The sequence below is a fragment of the Salvelinus namaycush genome, chromosome 41 (genome assembly GCF_016432855.1).
Source record: "Salvelinus namaycush isolate Seneca chromosome 41, SaNama_1.0, whole genome shotgun sequence".
Lineage (NCBI taxonomy): Eukaryota > Metazoa > Chordata > Actinopteri > Salmoniformes > Salmonidae > Salvelinus > Salvelinus namaycush.
The window spans coordinates 13965902-13990433 of record NC_052347.1 but is presented as its reverse complement, the minus strand read 5'-3'; the positions used below and the strand labels follow the sequence as shown (position 1 = coordinate 13990433).

Sequence of the window (24532 nt, the reverse complement as noted above, 5' to 3'; positions counted from 1 at the left end):
ACCGATGTCTCTGAGATGTGAGCGGGGAAGAGAAGGGAAAAAAACGGCCTAATTATCACACTCACTTGATAACACAAAGCATTTGTTAGCGTAGTGATTCATAGAGATGAGAGTACAGAAAGCACAAGATTCAATTAGGGTAAAGATGTACATGATCTTGAAATAAATCAATTTAGCTCCTTATAACCAGCTTACAATATCCTTGCACAAGCATTTACCTGGCTTGGTGGTAATACAGTCCAGATTTAAACAGTTATTTAATAATAATGGTTTAATAATGGAGAATAAACCTACATTACAACTCTTTAATTAGACAAGCACGCTAAACCAATACAATATTTACAACCAGAAGTTCTGACATTCTAAGCCACAAAACATAATAACAAGTAGCCTAATCACAATCAACTCCCAGGATCAATCAACTCCCAGGATCAATCAACTCCCAGGATCAATCAACTCCCAGGATCAATCAACTCCCAGGATCAATCAACTCCCAGGATCAATCAACTCCCAGGATCATAAATGTGAAAATACATGTTCAGTTTTCCACCCAGATAATGTGCTACTACCAGTCAGTTTGGATTAAACCATTGTAGAGAATGAAACATAAACACACAGAGCATTGTGAATGAGCTGTTACATGGAGCAGACTGTGCTCATTGATAGACGTCAGGTTAAAGAGTGTTTTGTAATAGAATAAGCAGCAGACGGTTGATTTCAAGGCATATTATCTCATTCAAAGGGGAGAAATTCGGATCTCCATTATACTTGGAAAGTTGTCCTTGATACTCTGAGATATTTGTCAAAGCCACGTTCACAGTACATGGTTTTCACTATCACACATTTACCTCTACTGTCACAAAAAATTACAAGTATCACAAATTGGCAACAACAGCAATTCCCGTCAGACCAATCAGCGTAATAGAAGGTAATGGGGAACAAAAAATGCAAAACATGGCATTTGAAACTGAAACAATATTAGAATTGTGAAAGCAGAGAGCTGAATGTAATTCTGGTGACTTTCCAGGAATCAGACACAGCTAATGACAGGGTAGCTACCACAGTAAAGCAGTAGTCCAGAGGGGAGATACCAAGGGGCCAAATGACAGAGAGGAGGATCTATTTTAGCTCATTTTTCACCTGGCATGGAAGCCAAGCAAGCAGTGGCCTTTAGCAAGGTTAAGCAGTGTCATAGTTAGCCGTGACCATGTAAAATGTCACCAAGAGACAGAGTGAGGTTTGCTAGTCATAGCTGTGTAGACAATGCCCATGGGAATGAAGTGTCAAGCTCTAATGCATTAAAGAGGGATAATTGCAGTCATAGCAACACATAATACTGTCTAATTACTTTAATTGGACAGGGTCTATTTGAATAAGATAATTGCCATTAACCTGGTGCTCAATGATTCTCCTGCTGCAGAGCTTTTAAACGTAGTCACTCACTGTGTCAAATCACACTACAGGTTTTACAGACAGCGTTCCTTATTTGTACATCCACAAATATACACCAACCATCCCCAAGGGTGGCCAGATAGTCATTTCCAGGAGCTGACCCACATTTGCTACAGATTAAAAGAATATATCAGAATGGAAACGTTCCGTTGTCATTTTCACTCTGTCCAAAGGATAGTACCTCTGTTTGTTAATTGAAACATGGTCACGGAACAGAAGACTTATTTTGACCATGGTGATGAAGAAGATATGTGTTGATTTATGGACTTGGCTGAGTCAAGTAGGCTATATATATGTCATATATATGACATATATATAGCCTATTTGACTCAGTCATGTATATATTACAGAATGTAAAAATTTGCTGAAATCTAAAGTTTTTTTTTTACCAAGTTACACTTCTCAAAATGCACTAAATTGGTGCAATGACCCAGCAATAGATTCATTGATGGGAACACAGTCCCAACCGTCACTGTACATATGTTTAGGGTTATAGTCGAAGTATGAGAGCTCTATGTGCCCACTCAACACAAATAACCCCATCCAGAAACCAACAAAGTGTCTCCGTCTCTCCACAGGACAGGAGTCTACATGACAGAGCATGTGAAGCCGCAGCACTCCTTCAGAAGGGTGAGACCGGTTTTGGTGACGAAGGGAGTGGACGAAGTCTGCTGGGCTTTGGAGGTCATCCTTCGGTCCTCTGTGACGTCTGGGGAAAAAAGAGACATCATTATCATCCTCATCAGCACCATCAGCATTGTTAATGTTATCATATTTTAACTTGGTTCATTCGATGCGTCTTGGACTAACTGCACGAAAGGAAGCTTCATATTTGAACCTTGACTACACAGCACTATGGTAACACATGTGCACATACCTTTTTTCTTCGAGGTCTTTGGGAATTTAGACTGCAAGAAATCAGCCATTTCTTTGTCCTCCTCTCTCTCCCTGTTGAAGGAGATTTAGTGGTATGAGCACAGTTAACAAAGGGTAAAATCTTCCTATATATTTCACAGCCACTGTTGCCATAAAACACAGTCATACATAAGCATGCACACACACACAAAATAAACAAATAACCAACCAAACAACTGGATAGAGACAAAGAGGCATACACGAACAGCTCCGTCATTTGTTCATATGTGTGGATGGTGTGAATTCACTTAAACAATGTATCATTTTCTCTTCATGATTTTCTACTGTCAACATCACTTTACTGTAAATTATTAAGTATCTGCTCCCCACGTATCACCCACCTTTCTGAGAGCTGTCAAAAGTGTCACTCAGACTTGTAGTCAGAGAAGCAGGGATGCCTGACATGCAAGACAGCTAATTTAGCGCTGTAAACAAATGCAATATGGAAGGGGCTTGCTTCCACCGTGTGACTCACTGTCATTTACACTAAATATACACTGAGCAACACACAACGCTCAGCCCAGCCTCTAGAGAGAATACAATACTCTATAAACCACAGAAGTGAAAAATACCCTTTTAAATCCACCTCAACAGATCGATCGTGTGGGTTTAATTCACATTGACAGCGACATGGAAGAATGTTCCCCAACTGGCTCAGATACAGTATGGCTCAGAGGTGACAATGACTGAGTTACCAATATTAATAGTCACTAGATGCTACTTCGGCAACATGGATAGTTACGGTAACCCTTGCCTTTAAGAACATGATGGCCCAACCCTCCTTGCCTTTAAGAACATGATGGCCCAACCCTCCTTGCCTTTAAGAACATGATGGCCCTACCCTCCTTGCCTTTAAGAACATGATGGCCCTACCCTCCTTGCCTTTAAGAACATGATGGCCCAACCCTCCTTGTCTTTAAGAACATGGCCCAACCCTCCTTGCCTTTAAGAACATGATGGCCCAACCCTCCTTGCCTTTAAGAACATGGCCCAACCCTCCTTGCCTTTAAGATCATGGCAGCACTCACCTGAGCCTCTCAAACTCCACGTCATCCACCAGGAAGTCCCTGGTCTCCACCAGCTTGTGGATCTGCTGCAGAAGTTCCTCCTCCCTCTGCCGGTCCTCATTGGATTTGTCGGTGTCTGGAGTCATACAGACAGTATAGTCATGGAGTGGTCATACAGCAGTCACAGACAGTTCATATAGTAATCATAGATGTTAGGAATCATTAAGCATTCATACAGCTCCAGTTCAAGATTAAGCACCAGGCAAATTAAGTTTAGGCTGATGGATCTGTAACCACCAGATGACTGTGCATGGTGTTCCTGTTATAATACTGAGAAAGTGGCGTGGATAGCATTACCACTGGATCTAACCTACCAAATGTGAGATAATTCAGAGAGAGGCTGGGGCTGAAACATTGAAATGATAAGCTGAGATAATGAGGATGTTGTGCTCCAAATCTTCTGCTTGTTTGTCCTGCAAATCTTTTATTATTGGTTTTCCTAGAGCACTACCTGGACCATAAGCCCTTTTGATGCAGATATTCCCTCATTTTCTGGCACAGCGAGTGTTTGTGCTCTCTATAATATGAATTGAACACCTCACCTCACACAGAGAGAGTCAACTCACACAAAAAAGATGCCATCTAGAAACCAAAAGGGTTCTTTGGCTGTCCCCATAGCAGAACCCTTTGAAGAACCCTTTTTGGTTCCAGATAGAACCTTTTTGGTCACAGGTATAACCCTTTTGTGTTCCATGTAGAACATTTTCCACAGAGGGTTCTACTTGGAAATCAAAACGGTTATACCTGGAACCAAAAAGGGTTCTCTTATGGGGACAGCCGAAGAACCTTTTTGGAACACTTTTTTCTAAGAGTGTATGGTAGCCTACCTGAAACAGACACCAGCTTCTGAAGTTCTTTTTTCAGCCGTGTGATTTCCTTGCAAAGCTGAATGTCGTCCATCCTGAGGGAAGAAAAATTGAGGAATCTATTTCATTCTCAATCATAAACCACATTGATATACTTCAAAGGCAATCTATCTTCACAGCCGTTTAGTATGACCCAGGGGAAGAGAACCCAGGACTAGGTGAAAATCGGATCCTGTCACATATCGACTGTCAGTACAGTGGCTGTTCTTCTCCCTGTACCACACTTAGTCTGACACTCAGGAATCAATCCTAATTGCTCTTATTGACAGAACAATTGAAACCCATACAGAATACTTCAATACAGAGGATGGAGAGATTGTAGTCTTAAAGATACAATCATGCTGGCTCCAGTGTTGAGTGGTCTCGCTAAAGACACTGTGGCTTGCATGTATAACCCCACACTAGGGTTAACACTTAAGGACAGACAGACAGATCCTGCTGGGCAGTAATAAGGGTTGTGACATAGAGGACCTTCTGATGTGATCACCCTTCCCCTGGGACCACAATGTGCCAGACAACCCTGCAGGTGTCCTGTCTACTGAGGCATAACTTTCCTCAAGCCCTCAACTTCTGCAATAACTCCTCTATTAGAACGTGGTCAATATAACGACAGCAAATTATAGCGATTAAAAAATAATTGCTGCCGAGTGAAAGAACTGTCTGACAGGCAGAGCTAGGAGACTGGGAGAGATACTCTAGATGAGTGTAGAGATAATTACTTTTATTTAAAAATAGCATTTTGTGACTCCACAAGCGATTCGAACACAGTACATTTAAATGGCCAAATACATAGCAGAATGTAACGCTATAGAATTTAAGCGATTTCCCATTTCAGCTTGGTAAACATAGACATGATAGCAATAACCATATTAGCCTATCCTACAGACAGAAACCACTTCAGTGGAAATGGCGAACTAAATGAGCTTTCTCCTCTTCTCAGGTGGACTGAAATGATTGTTGGCTGAGGGTTTATTAGCTGAATTAACTCAGATGCCACAGAGAATGAGTCACTCCCCATCTATCTGAGCTGCAGCTGCATCATATCTCATTTCACTAATTGACTCAGGTAGGGAGGTTTAAGTAAACAATACTGGTCAGACACTGAGGCTCTGGATAACTGGGCTTTTCCGTCGGACAATAAGAGGACAATTAACTCCTAGATAAACATGCCCCAAGCCCTTTAAGCACAGGAAATGTGTTATTATTTTAAAGCCACTTCATAGGAGTGACCAATACAGTAGCTGCATCACAGCTTATTTGCATGGAAACTGTGTACGTGCTTTCATATGGATTCACTTTGTATTGACCTGTCATTGTGACTGAAGCTGCATCCCGACATTACACGTTCACAATAAAGCACCTTGTGGTGCCTACAGCATTAAAGAATACACGCTGAACTGCATACACCTAATGCACTGCATGCAAATGAGAGTTCTCATTTAATTCCATAAGTAAACCATGTCATGTTGTTCGCTTTTAATTTTACTTCCACCTAAGTAGATAAGGAAACAAGCTACTTGACACATCAGAAACCTAACAGTAATTACTTTTCCACATGAACAAAGGTATTATGCTATCACTGTTCAGTTTCTCTCTGTTAGAGCTGTGGTCAGCCTTGAAAAGACCTTGAGCTCTGCAGCGACTGGCGTCAATATGCTCCTGTCCCTGGAGATGAAAGAGAAGGAATCACAGAAACAGTAAGAAGTGAGAAAAGCTCTCTGTGCCGCTGTGCTCATCTACTTAATGGTGAGCGGAAGTGCGGTTGTTTACCAGGCCAATAGTGATTATTGTTAGTGTAGAGTAGGGTTAGTGTTCAGTAATCATACTGATTCTCACAGAAATCCCATAGGATGTTTTACTTCGATTAAAGGGTTTCTTATATGTAAGCTCCAACCCAGAAAGTTAAGGTCTTGAGGAGGAACAGTGAGAATGTAGCCTACTGTATGCATATCTCCCCAGCAACTGGACCTCGCCATACCCAGCATCATTATCTTTTCTCTTAGTCTCTCCACCCTTTTTCCCATGTCACAATAATGAAGAAGAAGCATTACAGCCAAGGGGATCAGACAGAGAAGAGTATAAAACCGTTTGTTCTTAGAACAAAGTCCATGTGCAGTGTTGAGACAAGTGTACGAGCTGAGCTGGTAGACTAATAGGACAGCAGGCAAAGCGCTGCTGTCCTCTACACAGAATTCGCCTTCATGCACAATCGCTAGATGCTGTCATATGTGGAGCGTCACCAAGTCCGAGGGGATCACTGTGGAACTCTAATGAGCCCTGTGAAAACCTACTACAGTTCAACCACAACCCATTCCACAAGGAGCCAGGGCATGAATGTTATGTGTGAGACTGAAAAGGCCCAAAATGTGTATCCTGTTCTTCTAGCTCATACTAGAGGGATTTGATAAATCACCAAAAGATGTCAGAAACTGAGTGTTGGTGTGATTGGATAGTTATTTAAAAAATGCTCACATGTATCTTAGTTCTGATTCCCTCCGTACTAGAACATCACGTATCCGCTCGATTCTGAAAAGCTCCCCTTCAATGTGATCTATTGTGATGGTGGAGTCCGCCATTGAGACAATGTCTTCCTCTGCTGGAAGGGAAACAAGAAAACAAAGATACACTGTATATAAAAAAGTATGTGGACACCTCTTCAAATTAGTGGATTCGGATATTTCAGCCACACCCACTGCTGACAGGTGTATAAAATCGAGCACACAGCCATACAATCTCCATAGACAAACATTGGCAGTAGAATGGCCCATACTGAAGAGCTCAGTGACTTACAACGTGGCACCGTCATAGGATGCCACTTTTCCAACAAGTCAGTTCGTCAAATTTCCGCCCTGCTAGAGCTGCTACGGTCAACTGTAAGTGCTGTTATTGTGAAGTGGAAACGTCTAGGAGCAACAACGCCTCAGCCGCGAAGTGGTAGGTCACACAAGATCACAGAACGGGACCGCCAGGTGCTGAAGCTCATAGCGCGTAAAAATAGTCTGTCCTCGGTAGCAACACTCACTACCGAGTTCCAAACTGCATCTGGAAGCAACGTTAGCACAAGAACTGTTCGTTGGAATCTTCATGATATGGGGTTTCATTGCTGAGCAGCCGCACACAAGCCTAAGATCACCATGTGCAATGGCAAGCATCAGCTGGAGTGGTGTAAAGCTCGCTGCCATTGTACTGTGGAGCAGTGGAAACGAGTTCTCTGAAGTGATGAATCACGCTTCACCATCTGGCAGTCAGACAGACAAAACTGGGTTTGGCGGATGCCAGGAGAACGCTACCTGCCCCAATGCTTAGTTCCAACTGTTAAGTTTGGTGGAGGAATAATTGTCTGTGGCAGTTTTTCATGGTTCGGCTAAGCCCCTTAGTTCCAGTGAAGGGAAATCTTAATTCTACAGCATACAATGACATTCTAGATGATTCTGTGCTTTCAACTTTATGGCTACAGTTTGGGGAAGGCCCTTTCCTGTTTCAGCACAAAGCGATGTCCATACAGAAATGGCTTGTTGAGGTGTGGAAGAACTTGACTGGCCTACACAGAGCCCTGACCTCAACCCCATCAAACAGGCCTAATCACCAAAAATCAGTGCCCGACCTCACTAATGCTCTTGTGGCTGAATGGAAGCAAGTCCCTGCAACAGTGTTCCAACATCTAGTGGAAAGCCTTCCCAGAAGAGTGGAGGCTGTTATAGCAGCAGTGGGGACCAACTCCATATTAATGAGATGGAATGGAATGAGATGTTCGACCAGCAGCTGTCCACATACTTTGGTCATTTAGTGTATTAGCAAGTTATTCTACTGCTACATTGACATAGTACTGTGCATCAGCACGAAAATGGGAACAAATGACTGCTTATTCTGCTCACGCCACCTATCCCAGCACAACATGATTGTGTCATAGAAGAGAGGCCAGAACAGAACTCCTGTCTTTTCAAGTTAAGTTTTATTTGACACATGCACAAGTACAGTGAAATGCTTAACTTGCAAGCCCTACCCAACAGTGAAGTATTCATATCAAAATAGTATAACTAAGAAAAAACTCAAACAAAACATAAGAAAAAATAAATAAGCTATATACAGGGTCAGTGCCAGTACCAAATGTACAATGTACAGGGATACTGGAGTATTGAGGTAGATATGTACATGTAGGCAGAGATTATGAGAAAGTGACTGGTACCAGGTAAATAATAATAATAACAACAACAATAGTAAAAAGTATGGCAGCAACATAAGTGGTGGGTGTGTCTTCAGCCTGCCTTAATTACAGCATGTGTGCAGCACGCTTCCTGGGTTTCCTCCCCCAGTGGGACAGCATGGAGGGAACGTGCCTTTCTGAGTGGCACACTGCCAGGCTGGGCAGAGACTCAGTGGTGCGGAGACTGGGATGGCATGACGGCAGATCTCGCTAAACAGTTGAATTCAGGATATTGATACATGTCTGAGTTTCATGAACAATGAGAAATAATCTCAGACAATGAGAAAGAAGACTGAGAATCAGTGACAATTAAAGTAGGAAAGAGATGCTGAGAACCCATGGAGTAGTACATTTCTAGAATCTATAATGAACTGGTTAAGGTCATCAGTTGAGTAGACTCGTGCAGTCTCATTAACATTTTCTAATTTGGCAGTGGTGCCAGGAGGGGGCCGGTCTGTTTCATTGGTCATAGTCTGTGAAGCGCTGTGATTGCTATCCGTGAGGAGATCCTAGTTTCCCAAGATGATATGACACACTGAATATAATCTCCATTATAGTCATCTCAACCTGCAATGGCTTAGAACTGTCAAACACAATACATACGTAAACAATGCATACACTAACTGGTGCATGAATGTATATTGGGCAACTACAACAATAAATCATTTGGAATTAGGACTAGTTTACAATAACTGATAATCATGTAGATTCCTCTTCATTTGGTCAAGAAATGCTCCATCCTACAACAGACGATGGGTTGGATAATTGGAATAAACCATCCATTGCTCAGTATAACGCTCTACAGACTTGCATTACACTGGCTGGGGATGAGTGAAAGAACTGAGCATGCTCATCCCCAGCCAGTGTAACGCAAGTCTGTAGAGCGTTATACTGAGCAATGGATGGTTTATTCCAATTATCCAACCCATCGTCTGTTGTAGGATGGAGCATTTCTTGACCAAATGAAGAGGAATCTACATGATTATCAGTTATTGTAAACTAGTCCTAATTCCAAATGATTTATTGTTGTAGTTGCCCAATATACATTCATGCACCAGTGAGGGGAATTTGAGGCAGCTTGATGATGTCAAATGACTCGGATCTCAGTTTTGGATTAAAGGCTGAGATGTTCTTCTTTAGTCTATTGTTACAGAGGGGCTTTTCTGATCCAATGCTATTGTGTTCTTAGTTAACATTAGTTTAATGAGACAACTCAAGACACCTCCCATAGTGAACTGCCCTGAAGAGTCAACAACTCCCTCTGACCTCCAGACACCCAGGTAGACTCCTCACCACTATGTAATCCTGCAGCCCACTGAAAGCCCAGTAATGCATCACTGCTGTTCATCCTGCAGCCTCCTCACAGACCAGCTATGACTCCTCCAACAGTGCTGCAATTGGCTCTTAATTACTTCACCTTGTCAGAAAAGACAACATTAGGTGAAAACAGAGGCCAAATCACCAGGGATAACACGGCTAATGCCATCAAACACACACACACACACATCATCATTTACGTTTTAGCAGCTCCTGATAGTTTTTTATCAATGGATCTTCACTAATTACGCATTTTGAAGAAATCCTCAGTTCAAGCTTGACGTCTGTGTTTTGATCGTGGGTTGCCTGCTGTGTGTGCCTTTCCCCGGAGGCAATATTCTGCCCCTATTGTGAAAATTGCTCCTCACAATTGGATTTCAAAATGTCATTTTGGATTACCAGAGCTTTACCAGGGCTCTGTGGGTGGCTGGCTGTACTCCGTTCCTGTTCACCTTTTTAGAGACTCATCACTGTCTCTCCCTGTGTCGCCTGTGAAGAGTCACAGCTAGAGGCAAAGGTGAGTCATATCCTCACAATGGAACCTGTACAGACAGAGTAACACAATGAGTAAGGATAGCAGTTTCACGTCTTCTTTTAGGATACCAGTCCACTCTACTGAGCCCCTCTGCATACCAAAAACACTAAGAGGAAGTTTAAAAAAATACTTCTTCAACCTCAGCTCAAACACCCTCGATTTCCATAATTTTGCCTACTAATTCCAAGCAAAGTCGCTCTTTAGGTCGCCTTGCTGCCCCCAGTCTTCAGATGTCATTTTAAAGTGTACTCCCCTGCCTTCTGCACGCTCTGTTCTATGCCTTGTTGCACCAAGTTCTCTTTTCAGAAAAGAATTCTCACTCTCAGATCGAATCGATCTATCTTTCGTCACGAGTCTTCCCGTTATGGCTTTTACTCCTAAATGCAGTAACATTATCCATGGTCTATGTTCATGAAATGATTTTACTAGTACAGAAGAAGAAAACAGACATTACACAAGAATATCAGATCACTTCTCTGTTCCACTCACCAATGAGTGTCCTTAACCCAGTCAAGTGTTTCATTTTATGATCAGCACATGGACCAGAGTAACATTAAGCCTTATTGCCATGAAGAATATGACAACACTTTGATCTAATCTGAATTATTGCAAGTATTCAATGTATAGATGGAGCTCAGTTTGAGTATCATATAATCTTCATAAAGTCTCCAAATCACAAAACATATTGGATATTTGTAAAGAAAATAGACTAAAACATTACGATTTCAGCACCACGTTCTATCAAACTCAATTTATCCTCATGCAAAAAACCTCACAGTAGAATAGATAAAGGCAGCCCGCATATATACAACTTTCTATGCTATGTACTGTATATAATTAAGCATTTTGCAAAGGCTCACCCTTCTTATCGGCTTTTCCATCCAATTTGGTTCGTTCCAAAGACCCATATTGTTTGGAGGATTTTCGCTCCTTTTCCATTTCTTCGGTTTGAACGACTTCAGGCTTGATAATGATAAATCAGTAGCAGATAAATACCCTTAGCCTACTTTAGCCTATTTGAACATGTAATTACACGGCGCAGCCTATTTATTTACGTGGCCATAACGAAACACCATCACCACGTGAAAAATACATGATGAACGTCGGCTGTGTATTTGCAGAATACAGTGTGATTTCAGCACCAAGGACACAGCTCGAGTCAAATGACTGAAGTATAACGTGAAGCGCCACCTTGTGACTTGCAAAGGTAAGGTTTGGAGGGGATCAATATTCCCCCACCTCAAAAAAATGAAAGAATAACATTCACATGTGATATCAGCTTCTACCATTCATTTCCCATGCCTGATTGAGTTTATGCTGGAGCTGACATGATTTCATCCTGCAGGGCCCTTGAGGACTGACTGGTGAGGAGGGAGCAGATGGTGCTGCTGTATAGGAAGCATCATCTGTGTTCACTGAATGGGGCTGTCAGCCAGCTCTGTCTGGTCTGTCGAGACTGGTCTGGCAGCAAGTGCTGCCTCTGGCCAGTAGGTGGAAGCACCCCAAGCCCAGGGCAGCGTCACTTACCCTATAAACTGATCCAGTAGCTGTGTACACACAGGGACTTCAGACTAAAGTCATCAATAGAGAGCAGTATCCTATAGGTCTACAGTCCACAGACAGATACAAATATAAAAGAGTTAAGTCAATTTCATGAGGTGACAATTCACCCCCCCCCCCAATTTGTTTTATTTTTTATCTCTGGCTGATAAGGTCAGGATAGTGCGTGAGTAAGTCAACAGTATGAGGTGGACGTGAACAGAAGGACCACCGTCTGGGACCGACTGGTCCTGTTGAAAAACAAATATTTTACTTATGGCGCCTGCTCAGGCTGACAGCTCCTTATCACTCAACTGACTGTTCTCCACAGTCATGAGTCATGACAGACAAGGCCAAATACAAAGATTCAAGAGGAGTTCCACATACTGCTGACCTTTGCTTTGTTACATTAAGAGGCGTATTGATATTGACACAAGAGACATTGGGTTTCCTGCTTGTGTTCTTTAAAAACACTACAAGACATTTTCTGATGTTTGACACTATGCTGTTGTGAGGTATTGACATATACTGTCCACTGCATTGACTTACAATGTATCAATAAACATACTATAAACATTAGATAAACAAAAGGTATTGTAATGCCAGTCATCAATATTTGAGAATGTCTTCAAGGCACAATAATACTCATATTTTTATTGATATACTACTAGTCATTGGACATGTAAATCAACCACTGTATGTAATGTATTGTTATATCCACGCCAAGCATTGTAAATTAGACAGAGGTTTCAGGGAGAGGTGCTAAACTATATTAGTGTCTCTGGCTGATATGCTGAAACAACAGTCAGGTCAAAATGGGCCATGTCACCTGTGGCAAGTTTGGCAAACATCCTTTGAAATACAGGTTTAGCAAACACCATCTAACCTACAAGTTCAGCAACCAACAACAGATAGCTTCTAATACTTCCCCCACACAAGAGGCACTTTATGTTTAGTTAGGAAACTGACCCAAGGGGTGAGTTCTATTATAGTTGAACAAAAAATAACATTTTCACAGTGGACTCAAGAGAGTAAGTATCTTTGTCATGTGAGAGCAGGCTAAACCACACATACAGGATGAGTCTGTTAGTCCAGGGATTTGTCTCGCCCAAAGACCACACCTGCACTCAAGAGGCCTTATGTTACAAACAGTAAAGCTGCCTAACGTGGACTGTAGTAACACTCATAAGCACTCGCACAGTCACCTGCCCACACCTAATTCTTCTCCGTTATTTGCTATCCCGAGTTTCTTGATAGCTTATGCAAATGACAGTTTATCATCACTCTGCATTCACAGTGGATCAACCTCCAGTGCAATAGTGAGGCTTGCAGTCCATGTGTTTAGTTTAACTGAAGAATGCTAAACGCCTTCTGGGCAGGTGGGGAATGCTAGAGCATTAGCACTAAATGAATAAAGCTGCAGTAAAGAGAATTAAAAAGCAATACTGGGTTTTCAATTAAACCAGCCAGGGACAGATTCACTTAGCAGTTTGTGGAGCAGCAAGAAGGCAGACTAAATGAAGAGTGACATGTCCGTAAGTGGTGGTGGAATCCTCCAGGAGCAGAATTGATACTGTCATCCTTCCATTATGTTGCATATTGTTCCTTAGGTCTAATGATTTATGCTCCTGTCCATGTTATTATTGCTCGTCATCCTCCATGACTTTCTCCAGCCAGTCTGTCTCCTGCTCCGACTCTGATTCGCTCACTTCACTGGTGTCAGCAGCGAGGAGGCGGGAGTAGTTGATCCTGCGTTGGCGTGGGGCTTTCCACTGGAGCAGGGGCAGAAACAGGCACCACAGGAGCAGCATCACCGCTACCCCTCTGAATAGCACAGATACCCCAAACCTGTGGACAACAAACCCCCCGGCCATGCTGCCCAGCCCTGCCCCCAGGTCCAGAGAGAGGGCCTGGTAGACCCTCCTCACGCTCCTCTCTGTGCCCGGCGTGGCCACGTCCCCGCACTGCACCTGCACTGCCCACCAGAGGGCGCCACTGCTGAAGCAGCTCAGCACCTGGACAGGTATTGCAGCCCATGGGCACCACAGGAAGGAGTAGTAGAGGCACTGCAGGGCCAAGCAGGCCGTCCCCACCAGCAGCACCCTGCCTGGGCTCAGGAGCTTCGACACCCGGCCACTCAGCAGAGGGAAGGCGGCCCGGGAGAGCAACGCTACGGCTAAAGAGAGGCCCATGTGCAGCTCGCTGCTCCCATGGTCCTGCATCTGCCACAGCAGGAAGTCATCCACCGCAGACCCCGCCAGCCCCATTAGGAAGGTAGTGGCAGCACACAGCAGGGCACGGAGGTCCCCTCGCACCAGCTGTAAAGCTTTGAAGAGCCCAGTGGAGCGACTACGCTTCTTGTTTAGGTAGAGGGGCAGGAAGGCCACCACAGGCACGGCCAGGGTTGTCACAGATACATAGGAGTAGAAGTGGACAGCTCCCCTGGGTGTGTGTGAGCCAATGAGGCAGTCCAGGTGGCCTACCAGCAGTCCTGCACCACTCACACCACACACTGCCCCAAGCAGCCCCCACACTCCTGTGCTACTATAACGATCAGAGGCATCCACAAAATCCAAATACTCATACAGCCCATCGTCCACGGTCCATTCCAGAGGGGCGGCCATCAGCTCCCATATCGACACCACGATGAGAAGCATGAAGAAGAGCTGGTGCTGGACGTCCATAACTTTGAGGTTTCCCAGGAACTCTAAGCGGGCCTCATCCTTCTCCCTCTGCTTCTCCTTTTCTGCTGACCTGCTAACCCTCCTCACTGTGGGTGAAGTGTTGGAGGCACCGTGGTGGGACTCTAAGCCATTTCTCTCCCCTCCTATACTGTGGTTGGCCACAGATACATTCACTTGTGACCATTGAGAAGTCACATTGTTGGAATGTTGCAGCTGAAGTGTGTAGGTTGTGGCTTTGCTCATTGAAACAGCGGAAGACATAGTGTAACTGGTTGTCTCCGTAGGTGAAGATTCATGTGTTGCTGACTGGGACAAAATGGTAGTGTGGGTGGTAGGCATTACACTGCCAACACGCACATAGTCACTCAGCTCTTCAGTGGAGCTCACACTGAGGTGAGAGATGTTGCAGTGACTGGTCAGCGTCTCGACGCCTGTGGATGGGATAAGCAGGAGGACGAGGGCTGCCCCTGCTGAACAGACCAGAGACCCTGTAATCACGGCCCTCCTCTTGTTGTAGTGTTTGGACAGAAAGCTGGCCAGAGGGCTCCAGACCAGGGAGATGAGATGTTTGGTGCTCATGAGAAGGCCCGTCATGGAGGGAGTGAGGCCCAGGTATCTGAGGTACAGGGTGAGGAAGGGGAGGATGCAGGCTCTGGCACAAGAATACAGGAAGTGAAAGGTGCTGGCGAGGGCTAGAGCACCCTTAATGTTGATCTGCTTGTTCCTCTTCATGGCTGCCAGCCAAGTGAACTCGCTGTCTCACAGACTATCTTCATACAGAGCACGCACTGTGAATGAATAAATAAAAATAATATGTATAGAAATCCTTATAAACATATTCCAAACATGCCCCTGCTCCAGTGTTGTTGGCAGTGTAATGCCTACCACCCACACTACCATTTTGTCCCAGTCAGCAACACATGAATCTTCACCTACAGCTTTCTGTCCAAACAGTAGCTAACATGTACATTTACTATTTGGTTAATGTTTGAATACCTGGTAAATAATGCAATATAGCTTAAAATCAAGAATAGGTACTAAAATCAAGAATAGGTACATAGCAATCATATTTAACATTGAGGATGTAATCATATTTGTTTTTATTTAACTAACGAATGCCTATATTCGAAGAATTACTGAAATCACAGAAAATAAAGATATAAATGGGCCATATGCCCCTAATCAAACCTTCAATAAAAAACTGTAAGCTAATTCAATAGAGCCAAAAACAACCACTAACATCAGTAGGCTACAATGGTTTACCGTCAAAACGATGAATCACATTTTCAGCGCAGCTGGTGTGTTAGAGGCTAGTCAATGCACCTGTTTCAACCGAAGCATGTCCACTCCGTCCACGTCATATTTTACAGTAAACTGTTTTACACAACTTATGCTTTTTGAAAGTACTTTAATTAACGTATGGTTATTCTTTGTACTCGGTCATTTTGTCTCTGACTTTTTACGTCTCTTATATGGTTCTTGACAGTTTTCAAGAGCGCATACCACCTGATATCACCTCTTCGTAGTTGAAAAAGCAGTCGTACACCTTGCACGCATTAAGCTGTTTGTCTGCAGCGCCACCAGGGCGTGAGGATGACAACTACGCGAGACAGGAAAAAGAAAAAAAACAACTACATGATTAAATGAACTCATAGTTTATTAATACAAAATATCCACATAGTTTTGACTATGTTATTCATTCTAAACATTTAAATCGGGTAAGATGTAAGAAGTAATTTCCTCTGTGTTTACTAACACAGTGCCTTCCTTTAATAGCATAGTGTAAACAGAACATTTATTGCAAACAAGCACTGTAGAAAGCGATCCAAATGAAATACATTCAAAACATCAACCATTCACTGGACTGTCCATCAGGAATTTGCATGGAAATATACAACTGATAAATATGTCTTTATACAGTCAGTATGCTGTGTTACAGAAAACTACAAAAGTCAGTTGTGTTTCAAGAATATCTCTGCACTTTTTAGACAGGAGTGACAGCTCTGTGCCTGTTGAACCCCACCCACACTACTAGGCATTGGCATCGATTAAGCTGAACCACAGTGCACCTGTCTATGGCCCATGATGTGAATGGGCAAAAGTGGTGAGGGAATGAGTGCAATTCTCAAATTGAACAGTAATCTGCTCCGTCATGTTGTCTACTAGGCACATGTTGCATCACTCAGAAACAAACAACCAGGGTGTTTACAAACACTACAGGAACAAGATCATCCACATGTATTGATCACATTTTTACTAATACTGTACATCTTTGTTCTAAAGCTGTATCCGTACCCATTGGATGCAGTGATCACAATATAGTGGCTATATCCAGGAAAGCCAAAGTTCCAAAAGCTGGGCCTAAAATAGTATATAAGAGATCATACAAAATATTTTGCTGTGACTTTAAATGTGGATGATGTAAAAAAATATTTTTTGGTCTTATGTGATTAATGATGCTGCACTTGATGAATTTATGAAATTGCTTCTTCCAATTATTGATAAACATGTACCTGTTAATTAAGAAACTGACTGTTAGAACTGTTCAGGCTCCATGGATTGATCCATGGATTGATGAAGAATTGAAAAACTGTATGGTTGAAAGAGAGGAGGAAAAAGGAGTGGCTAATAAGTCTGGCTGCACATCTGACTTACTGCAAACTGAGAAATTATGTGACTAAACGCATCAAAAAGAAGAAGAAACTGTATTATGAAGCCAAGATCAATGATATGAAACATTTTGGAGGACTTTAAATGAAATTATGGGCAGAAAGACAAATTCAACTCCATCTTTCATTGAATCAGATGGCTTATTCAGCACAAAACTATTCGATGTTGGCAATTATTTTAATGAATACTTCATTGGCAAAGTGGGCAAACTTAGGCAGGAAATGCCAACAATGAACAGTGAGCCATCATATTCATGCATAAAAAAAATAATGAAAGAAAAGCATTGGAAGTTTGAATTTTGTAAAGTTGGTGTGGGGGAGGTGGGAAAATAATTTTTAATCGATCAATAATGACAAACCTCCTGGCAATGACAACTTAGATGGAAAGCTACTGAGGATGGTAGCTGACTCTATAGCCACTTTAATCTCTTTAATCTGAGCCTAGAGGAAAGTCTTTGTCCTCAGGCTTGGAGGGAAGCCAAGGTAATTCAGATACCCAAGAGTCTTTACTGGTTCTAACAGCAGACTTGCTGCCAGCTCTTAGCAAACTGTTGGGGGAAAAAATGTGTTTGACCAAATACAATGCTATTTCTCTGTAAACAAATTAACAGACAAGCTTATAGAGAAGGGCACTCAACATGTACTGCACTGACACAAATTACAGATGATTGGTTGAAATAAATTAATAAGATTGTGGGAGCTGTACTGTTAGATTTCAGTGCAGCCTTTGATATTATTGACCATAACCTGTTGTTGAAAAAAAACATGTGTTATGGCTTTTCAGCCTCTGCCATATTGTGGCTTCAGAGCTATCTATCTAATAGAACTCAAAGGGGTTTCTTTAATGGAAACTTCTCTAATGTCAAATATGTAAAAGTGTGTTGTACCGCAGGGCAGCTCTCTAGGCCCTCCACTCGATTCTATTTTTACCAATGACCTGCCACTGGCATTAAGCAAAGCATGTGTTTCCATGCTGATGATTCAACCATATACACATCAGCAACCACAGCTAATGAAGTCACTGAAACCCTAAACAAAAAGTTGCAGTCTGTTGGGTGGTCAGTAATAAAACTGGTCCTAAACATGTTTAAAATGAAGAGCATTGTATTTGGTACAAATCATTCCCTAAGTTCTAAACCTCAGCTGAATCTGGTAATGAATGGTGTGGCTTTTGAACAAGTTGAGGAGACTAAATTACTTGGCGTTACCTTAGATTGTAAACTGTCATGTTCAAAACATATGGCCCAGAACAGAGCGGCACGTCTTGCTCTTCATTGTAGTCAGAGTGTAATGACCAACGCTGGAGATGAGAAGCAGGTAGGGGGAGTCAAACATTTTATCAGGAACAGAACAGGAACAGTGTCAGCAAACATGTAAACAAAGACAAACAACAATTAATGCAGAAGCAGGGAACAAAGTGGGGAACCGGACAAATATAGGGAAGGTAATGACAGAGGTGATTAAGTCCAGGTGAGTCCAATAATTTCTGATCCGCGTGACGAGGGAAAGGCAGGTGTGTGTAATGATGATGGCAGGAGTGCGCAATGCTGGGGAGCCTGGCACCTTCGAGTGCCAGGGGGGAAGAGCGGGAGCAGGCGTGACACAGAGGACTGATATAAAGGAGAGACCGACTGCATCACTTCTTCTTTTTATAAGAAACATTGTGTTAAAAATCCCAAATTGTTTGCATCGTCAACTTACACACAACTGACACACACACACGTACCCCACCAGACATGCCACCAGGGGTCTTTTCACAGTCCCCAAATCCAGAACAAATTTAAGAAAGTGTATAGTATTATATCGAGCCATTATCTTATACTGCTCAAATAAACATCAAACCTGGTTTTAAAAAAACAGATAAAGCAACCCCTCACGGCACAACGCCTCTCCCTGATTTGACCTAGTTAGTTTGCGTGTATGTACTGATATGTAGGCTATGTGTGTATTCAAAAAGTTTTTTTATGTAGTTCTGTGCTTGAGCTGTTCTTGTCTATTAATGTTCTGTATTATGTCATGTTTCATTTTTTGTGTGGAACCCAGGAAAAGTAGCTGCTGCTTTTGCAACAGCTAATGGGGATCATAATAAAATAAATAAAAAATACATACAACATCTCTTTTCATAAAATATATGTTTGAATTTTCAAACTAGATTTCATTGGGAAGGCAGATAAAACACTTTTTTAATCAAAATAAATCCCTTTCGCATGCGAAAACACAGAATCCTACTCATTACTCCACGTGCATAACCGACGTTGTTTTTAGCTTACTTCGCCATTGGCCAGAGCAGAGCACCTGGCTCACGCCCGGAACAGAGCCCGAGCTAAATAATCAAATCCCCTCAGTGGTTGATGCCAGTGAAGGTGTTGATTGGCAGAGGCAGGATCTTGCACATGTATTTGCTCAACCCCGCCTCCCTCTCCTCTCCCACACTGAACTTGGAACTTGTCTGGAGGCAATACCCTGGATCCAAACATGGAGAGATCTCAATGCTGTAAAAGAGTGTTGGTTACTTAGTTATTACAGTTTGAGCCCAGGGAAATTCTCTGTAAAAGACAACTAAATAACTACTGTATAGCATTCATCAATAGTAGAGATGGTAGAGCATCATGGCATTCTATTGCTGATGAGTATGATCTCTGACCTTTGCACATGTGTGTATTTCCTGCGACAGTCTTTGTCCAGACAGACTGTGAAGGTCTTATCCTCCAGGATTCTGATTTTAATGTTTTGGGTTCTGATCTCCTGTCAACACAGCATGGTCAAATTAAATATACTGATAGGTTAGGAGCAAAAATCATTGTGGGATGTTACTCCAAACTGCAGTACTGTATGCCTACCCTTTTTGCATTTATGGGCTCAAATCAAACCTCTACCATTATATATAATTGCCTTAATCAATAATCTACTTTGGAGGTGAGACATGAGGATGAGATCAAGAAACCACATCTGGCACTGTGTTGCCTGACTGACAGTATTAGTACTTTTCCATATGGTGTTATTGGGGTCTCAATGATTTATTATCACACATTCAGAAATATCCTTACCGTGCAGCATCTTGGATTTGTACTGTCAAAATTGACAGTGAGGAAATCAAGACCTAGGGAAAGTAGGGATGACAAATTGTTGATTTGAGGTAATGAAACCAAGTTGCCATTGAGAACCGCTAGGTAGTTACGGCATGTTTTAACGCAAACCTTCTGTTTCATTGGGTGAGATTGCACTGATGACCACTCCACATGTCATGACTGACCTTCCCTGGACAACCTCTTGTTTGCTCAAGGAGACCTGCAGAAAGCATTTGAGACACAGACACATTTGGTACTGTAGTTAAGACATTATGCCATACGGATTTAAAGGATATCTAGATATTTCCATAGTTGTTACTTTTCATTTAAACGTGTACTACTTGTTCCTAAATTATTCCAATGATACTGTGACTACACTAACCAAGCATGAACACATTCACTAACCACTAATCAAATACTCTATAACACAAATAGGGAAGAAAGCCTTCAGAAAGTACCTTACTGTAATTCATAGAAACCACCGCTCCACAGGTTCCAAGTGTCTTCCTTGTTCGTCGCCTACTAGATCTCTCTGCAGAGAGACATTATGCAATCACCAACAGAAGCAGTAACAGGACGATCTAGTTTCTGTCCCTGTCCTGACAACACGGTTCATGCTGCATTCACAGTTGTGACAACAGTACCTTGTCTTAGATTTTCTCTGAGTGTTTTAAACTCCGGGAACTCAGCATCCAGGTGGGACACAAACACCTCGTCCACAGGGCTGCCAGTCTGGCCAGAGACAGAGATCTAAAAACACAACAGGGCAACAAGAACAAGTTCAAATTAGGGAGAAATTGTGTTTTTTTTTTCTTAATGATAACAAGTGGTTAAATTGAGCCGGAGCTACTCGAAGCAGGGCTCTTGCACCTTGGGTCAAAGGGAAAGCCAAGCTCCAGCAATTTACAGGTCCAAAGAAGAAAGTAGGATAAAACGTATGATACAAGTATGATAAACCAAGGTTAGGATAAAGGCTTGGGTACCCTAGGATGACAGCAACCCTAACCCTAGCTTCATGTCCACATTCCAGTTCAACCCTTAACCTAGCCTCAACCACAACCCTAATCCTAGCCCCATGTCCACATCCCAGTTCAACCCTAAACCTAGCCTCAACCCTAACCATAATGCTCCCCCCATTCATCAAGTAGGGCTTTCCAACCTCCAAATTCCCAATTTAACCCCTGATGATAACCGTAATAATTATGTTATACTGGGCTATGAACTCTTCAGTATGAACTATTCAGGGGCGGCCATATGTTTGTGTATCATCCTGCTGCTAACACACACGCACACACGTGACTATGACATGTGGATGTATCTCAGGGAGCTGACCTTGACAGAGTAGAGTGTGAAGTGGACAGGCTGTAGGCCACAGCGAAGGTAGTAGGAGAGGACGTCCACAAGGAAGTGATTGGGTTCTGATGACCTGCTGTGACTGGACTGCTGCAATGGCACATAGTAGACACAGTATTAGGTCTCACTGTGACATGACTGGATGTCTATTTCTCTCTTAAAACCCCTTTCTATTTAGGTATCCTTGAACCCATTTGATGGATCTTTCTGGACAATCATGATCAGAATTAGAGTACTTTATAAAACAATGCATGTATTAGTACTCATTACCGTTCCTGCCAGCTTTGGAATCATGGCTCCCAAACTGTTGATGTTGCTTTCGTACCAGGGATCGACCCTTCCTAAGAACGAGGCTAGAGACAACCTGTCTCCAACTTGTGATGTGCTTTCCTGAAAAAGAGAAAAGACTGGTTCCATAACCTAGCAAATCATACCGGTTACTGTACATGTGCAGCATGAGATGGATGTTTATTTTACATTATTGGTATTATTGGATTTTGGACTGGATTATTGCTCACAGGTGAATTGACGATAGGCTCATCAGTGACAGGGATGTAGTATATCTGTAGGTTCAATCTCTTGGTCAAGATGAGATGTTTTGCCTCCCTTTTTCTGCACACAAAAGCAATGCACATTGTAAAACAGTTCACACACATTTCTAAATGTCAGAATTACAGTGTAATTACAGTGTACAGTAGTCCTCTGTATCTCAGTTGGTAGAGCATGGTGTTTGCAACGCCAGGATAGTGGGCTCAACTTCCAGCACTACCCATACATAAAAATGTATGCGCGCATGACTGTAAGTCACTTTGGATAAAAACAGAATTTCACATGTATGAGGATGAAACTAGGTATTAAGGGACATTAAGGGACAGTAGAAGTACTTCCTACCGGATGGAGTGATACGCCTTGGCCAGTCTCCCCAGCACCCTGTCGTCTCCCATCATCACAATGCGTGCGGTATGGTTCCCCTCCTCTTTAGGGAGAGGGGTGCTACTGGTGGGCCCCTTGATGTTTTCCTGAGCCATTTTGTCTTCTGGCTTCATTCTCCCTCTGAAACACGGTGACCATGACCGGGTGAATGGATTCCTCTGTTCCCGCTCCTCCATGTCAGACAGGTCCTTCTCTATTCCACTATCAACAGACAGGAGGGAAACCCTCTTAGAAACATCCTCCTCTTCCTCCTCCTGGTACATAGAGTTCCGCTCAGAGGTGGAAACGTTTAGGGTGAAGTTCACCAGCTCATTCCCTATAGAAAAATATGAAAGATTCAAGATTGCCACACTATCTATTAGTCTGATTTGACAGAATTTTTAAGTCTTTATAATACCCTAGAAACTAAGGTTCTCTAATGTTGACTCACACAGCTCCTCTTCGTTTGTCCACAGGTGGAAGTGAATCTCTGGAGAGGGCAATGGAGTGTTAGAAAGAGAGCCACGGGCCTTTGGGTCTGAACAGAGAGAGTGAACATAACACAATAAACAGTGAATATCCTATTTGTCACAATCAGCAAATCTCTTTCATTATTCTCCTTTAGCCTTCGGTGGTATACCATATACACCGTTATGCCAGGGTATTTAGAAATGGCCACGGGATGGTTTTTCAATACCGTCAATACTGTTTAAACTATTTCTTTGAAGGTTTTCAATACATTTTAATATTTGTAGCTACTCTTTAAGTAAATACCTGCAGTAAACTTATGCAATACCTTAGGAGATAAAGCAGATCGCGTTCTTCATTTCACCTGTCACACTATTTTACATTATGAAGCTTACCGTAGTTCCCCAGAACAGTTAAGCCAGTCACGTGGTTGTTTGTAAATAGCACAAAGGGTAAAAGTGGGAGCAGGTGAGTCCAGCTGTGTATTGACACGGGTATTATATTTCACTTTGAAAGGCAACAGTGTTTTTGCTTCAAAAGAGTGATCAGGGGCGTGCAACTGTAGTTTTCCTTCACAGAAAATACATTAGTGTAAGAAAATAGGTTAATTATTTATCAAATGACAATGTAAGTGCAACACTATTTGGCTGGCAGCCACACAACTAAATGAGCTTACTATGAAAAATCAAGGTCTTTTAAAACATATTTCTAATGTTTATCATAGAAAGAATGTAGCCAGCTACATTTCCTAATGTTTTAGGAAACTCCTTTGAAGTTAATCTAGCATTTTATCTGAGAAATGTAGGCTAGGTTGTCTGCTGATAGAATGCCCTTTTGTGAATTCTCATCCGAGTAAAGAAGTGCAACTGAAGCACAAAATTAGTCTGATGCCGAGCAGAATCGACATTAAGAAGCATTTTATATCTGCGTTTATAAAACGCATCAAGGTATTTCTTATGCGTTTTTAGTTTTCTTCGTGAAAAACGCAGAATTCTTCGTTAACCCGACCCCTAAGTTTAACTTGCTCGTTATCTAAGTAAGTGGCTGAATTAATAAGGTGACAGGGCATCATATGGTGTTAGCTTTCTGCCGTGTTTAAGAAACCTGTACAGCTGCCTATGCTATCGTGACTCCACACAGACACAGTGTGTACACATGCTGCTCCAGAGCCAGAACTGTTCTTCCTTCAAACAAGCATGCATCAAAACTTTGTTCATTTGCACAATGTCTCTCATTCACATTCACTTATAAAATGTCCAAACTCAAGAAAAATGACATTCGGTAGCTCCTACCTATATACAGTACTAGTCAAAAGTTTGGACACACCTACTCATTCAAGGGTTTTTCTTTATTTTTTACTATTTTCTACATTGTAGAATAAAGGTGAAGACATCAAAACTATGAAATAACACATATGGAATCATGTAGTAACCAAAGAAGTGTTAAATAAATCGATATATATTTTATATTTGAGATTCTCTAT

At 42.3% G+C, this 24532-nt stretch overlaps 3 protein-coding genes across 4 annotated transcripts; all 3 read right to left on the bottom strand.

Annotated features, from left to right (window-relative positions):
* Window positions 1-2039: 2039 nt before the first annotated feature.
* On the bottom strand, window positions 2040-11295 carry LOC120034068 (bMERB domain-containing protein 1-like). Its single transcript, XM_038980488.1, has 6 exons — window positions 11217-11295; window positions 6773-6896; window positions 4262-4335; window positions 3396-3510; window positions 2330-2400; window positions 2040-2161 (listed from the first exon to the last, which is right to left on the bottom strand). Exons 1-6 carry the CDS (start codon window positions 11293-11295, stop codon window positions 2040-2042), a joined length of 585 nt encoding a protein of 194 aa, XP_038836416.1.
* A 1227-nt stretch (window positions 11296-12522) lies between these two features.
* LOC120034485 (major facilitator superfamily domain-containing protein 6-like) lies at window positions 12523-16096 on the bottom strand. Of its 2 annotated transcripts, none has more exons than XM_038981065.1 (2): window positions 15843-16096; window positions 12523-15367 (listed from the first exon to the last, which is right to left on the bottom strand). In XM_038981065.1, exon 2 carries the CDS (start codon window positions 15309-15311, stop codon window positions 13536-13538), a length of 1776 nt encoding a protein of 591 aa, XP_038836993.1. In that variant the 5' UTR covers window positions 15312-15367; window positions 15843-16096; the 3' UTR covers window positions 12523-13535. The 2 variants fall into 2 exon arrangements, with proteins under 2 accessions (XP_038836993.1, XP_038836994.1); XM_038981066.1 differs by having other exon boundaries at window positions 15903-16096.
* Window positions 16097-19292: 3196 nt separating this feature from the next.
* On the bottom strand, window positions 19293-23418 carry LOC120034510 (phosphoinositide 3-kinase regulatory subunit 6-like). Its single transcript, XM_038981100.1, has 12 exons — window positions 23378-23418; window positions 23033-23119; window positions 22561-22918; window positions 22188-22281; window positions 21940-22059; window positions 21649-21759; window positions 20961-21066; window positions 20775-20848; window positions 20446-20536; window positions 20296-20348; window positions 19893-19993; window positions 19293-19740 (listed from the first exon to the last, which is right to left on the bottom strand). Exons 3-12 carry the CDS (start codon window positions 22863-22865, stop codon window positions 19590-19592), a joined length of 1206 nt encoding a protein of 401 aa, XP_038837028.1. The 5' UTR covers window positions 22866-22918; window positions 23033-23119; window positions 23378-23418; the 3' UTR covers window positions 19293-19589.
* Between the last annotated feature and the right edge of the window lie 1114 nt (window positions 23419-24532).

What these genes read in the sequence shown, in the direction of transcription:
- LOC120034068 (XM_038980488.1), bottom strand. Translation starts at nt 11,295, where the DNA reads ATGGAAAAGGAGCGAAAATCCTCCAAACAATATGGGTCTTTGGAACGA. An exon ending in TGGAAAAGCCGATAAGAAGG is followed by an intron (nt 6,897 to 11,216) that starts GTGAGCCTTTGC and finishes TTTCCCTTCCAG; the next exon opens with CAGAGGAAGACATTGTCTCA. An exon ending in GAAGCTGGTGTCTGTTTCAG is followed by an intron (nt 3,511 to 4,261) that starts GTAGGCTACCAT and finishes GTATGACTCCAG; the next exon opens with ACACCGACAAATCCAATGAG.
- LOC120034485 (XM_038981065.1), bottom strand. Translation starts at nt 15,311, where the DNA reads ATGAAGAGGAACAAGCAGATCAACATTAAGGGTGCTCTAGCCCTCGCC.
- LOC120034510 (XM_038981100.1), bottom strand. Translation starts at nt 22,865, where the DNA reads ATGTACCAGGAGGAGGAAGAGGAGGATGTTTCTAAGAGGGTTTCCCTC. An exon ending in TCACACTCTACTCTGTCAAG is followed by an intron (nt 21,067 to 21,648) that starts GTCAGCTCCCTG and finishes TTGTGTTTTTAG; the next exon opens with ATCTCTGTCTCTGGCCAGAC. An exon ending in CTCACCCAATGAAACAGAAG is followed by an intron (nt 20,349 to 20,445) that starts GTTTGCGTTAAA and finishes TACTTTCCCTAG; the next exon opens with GTCTTGATTTCCTCACTGTC.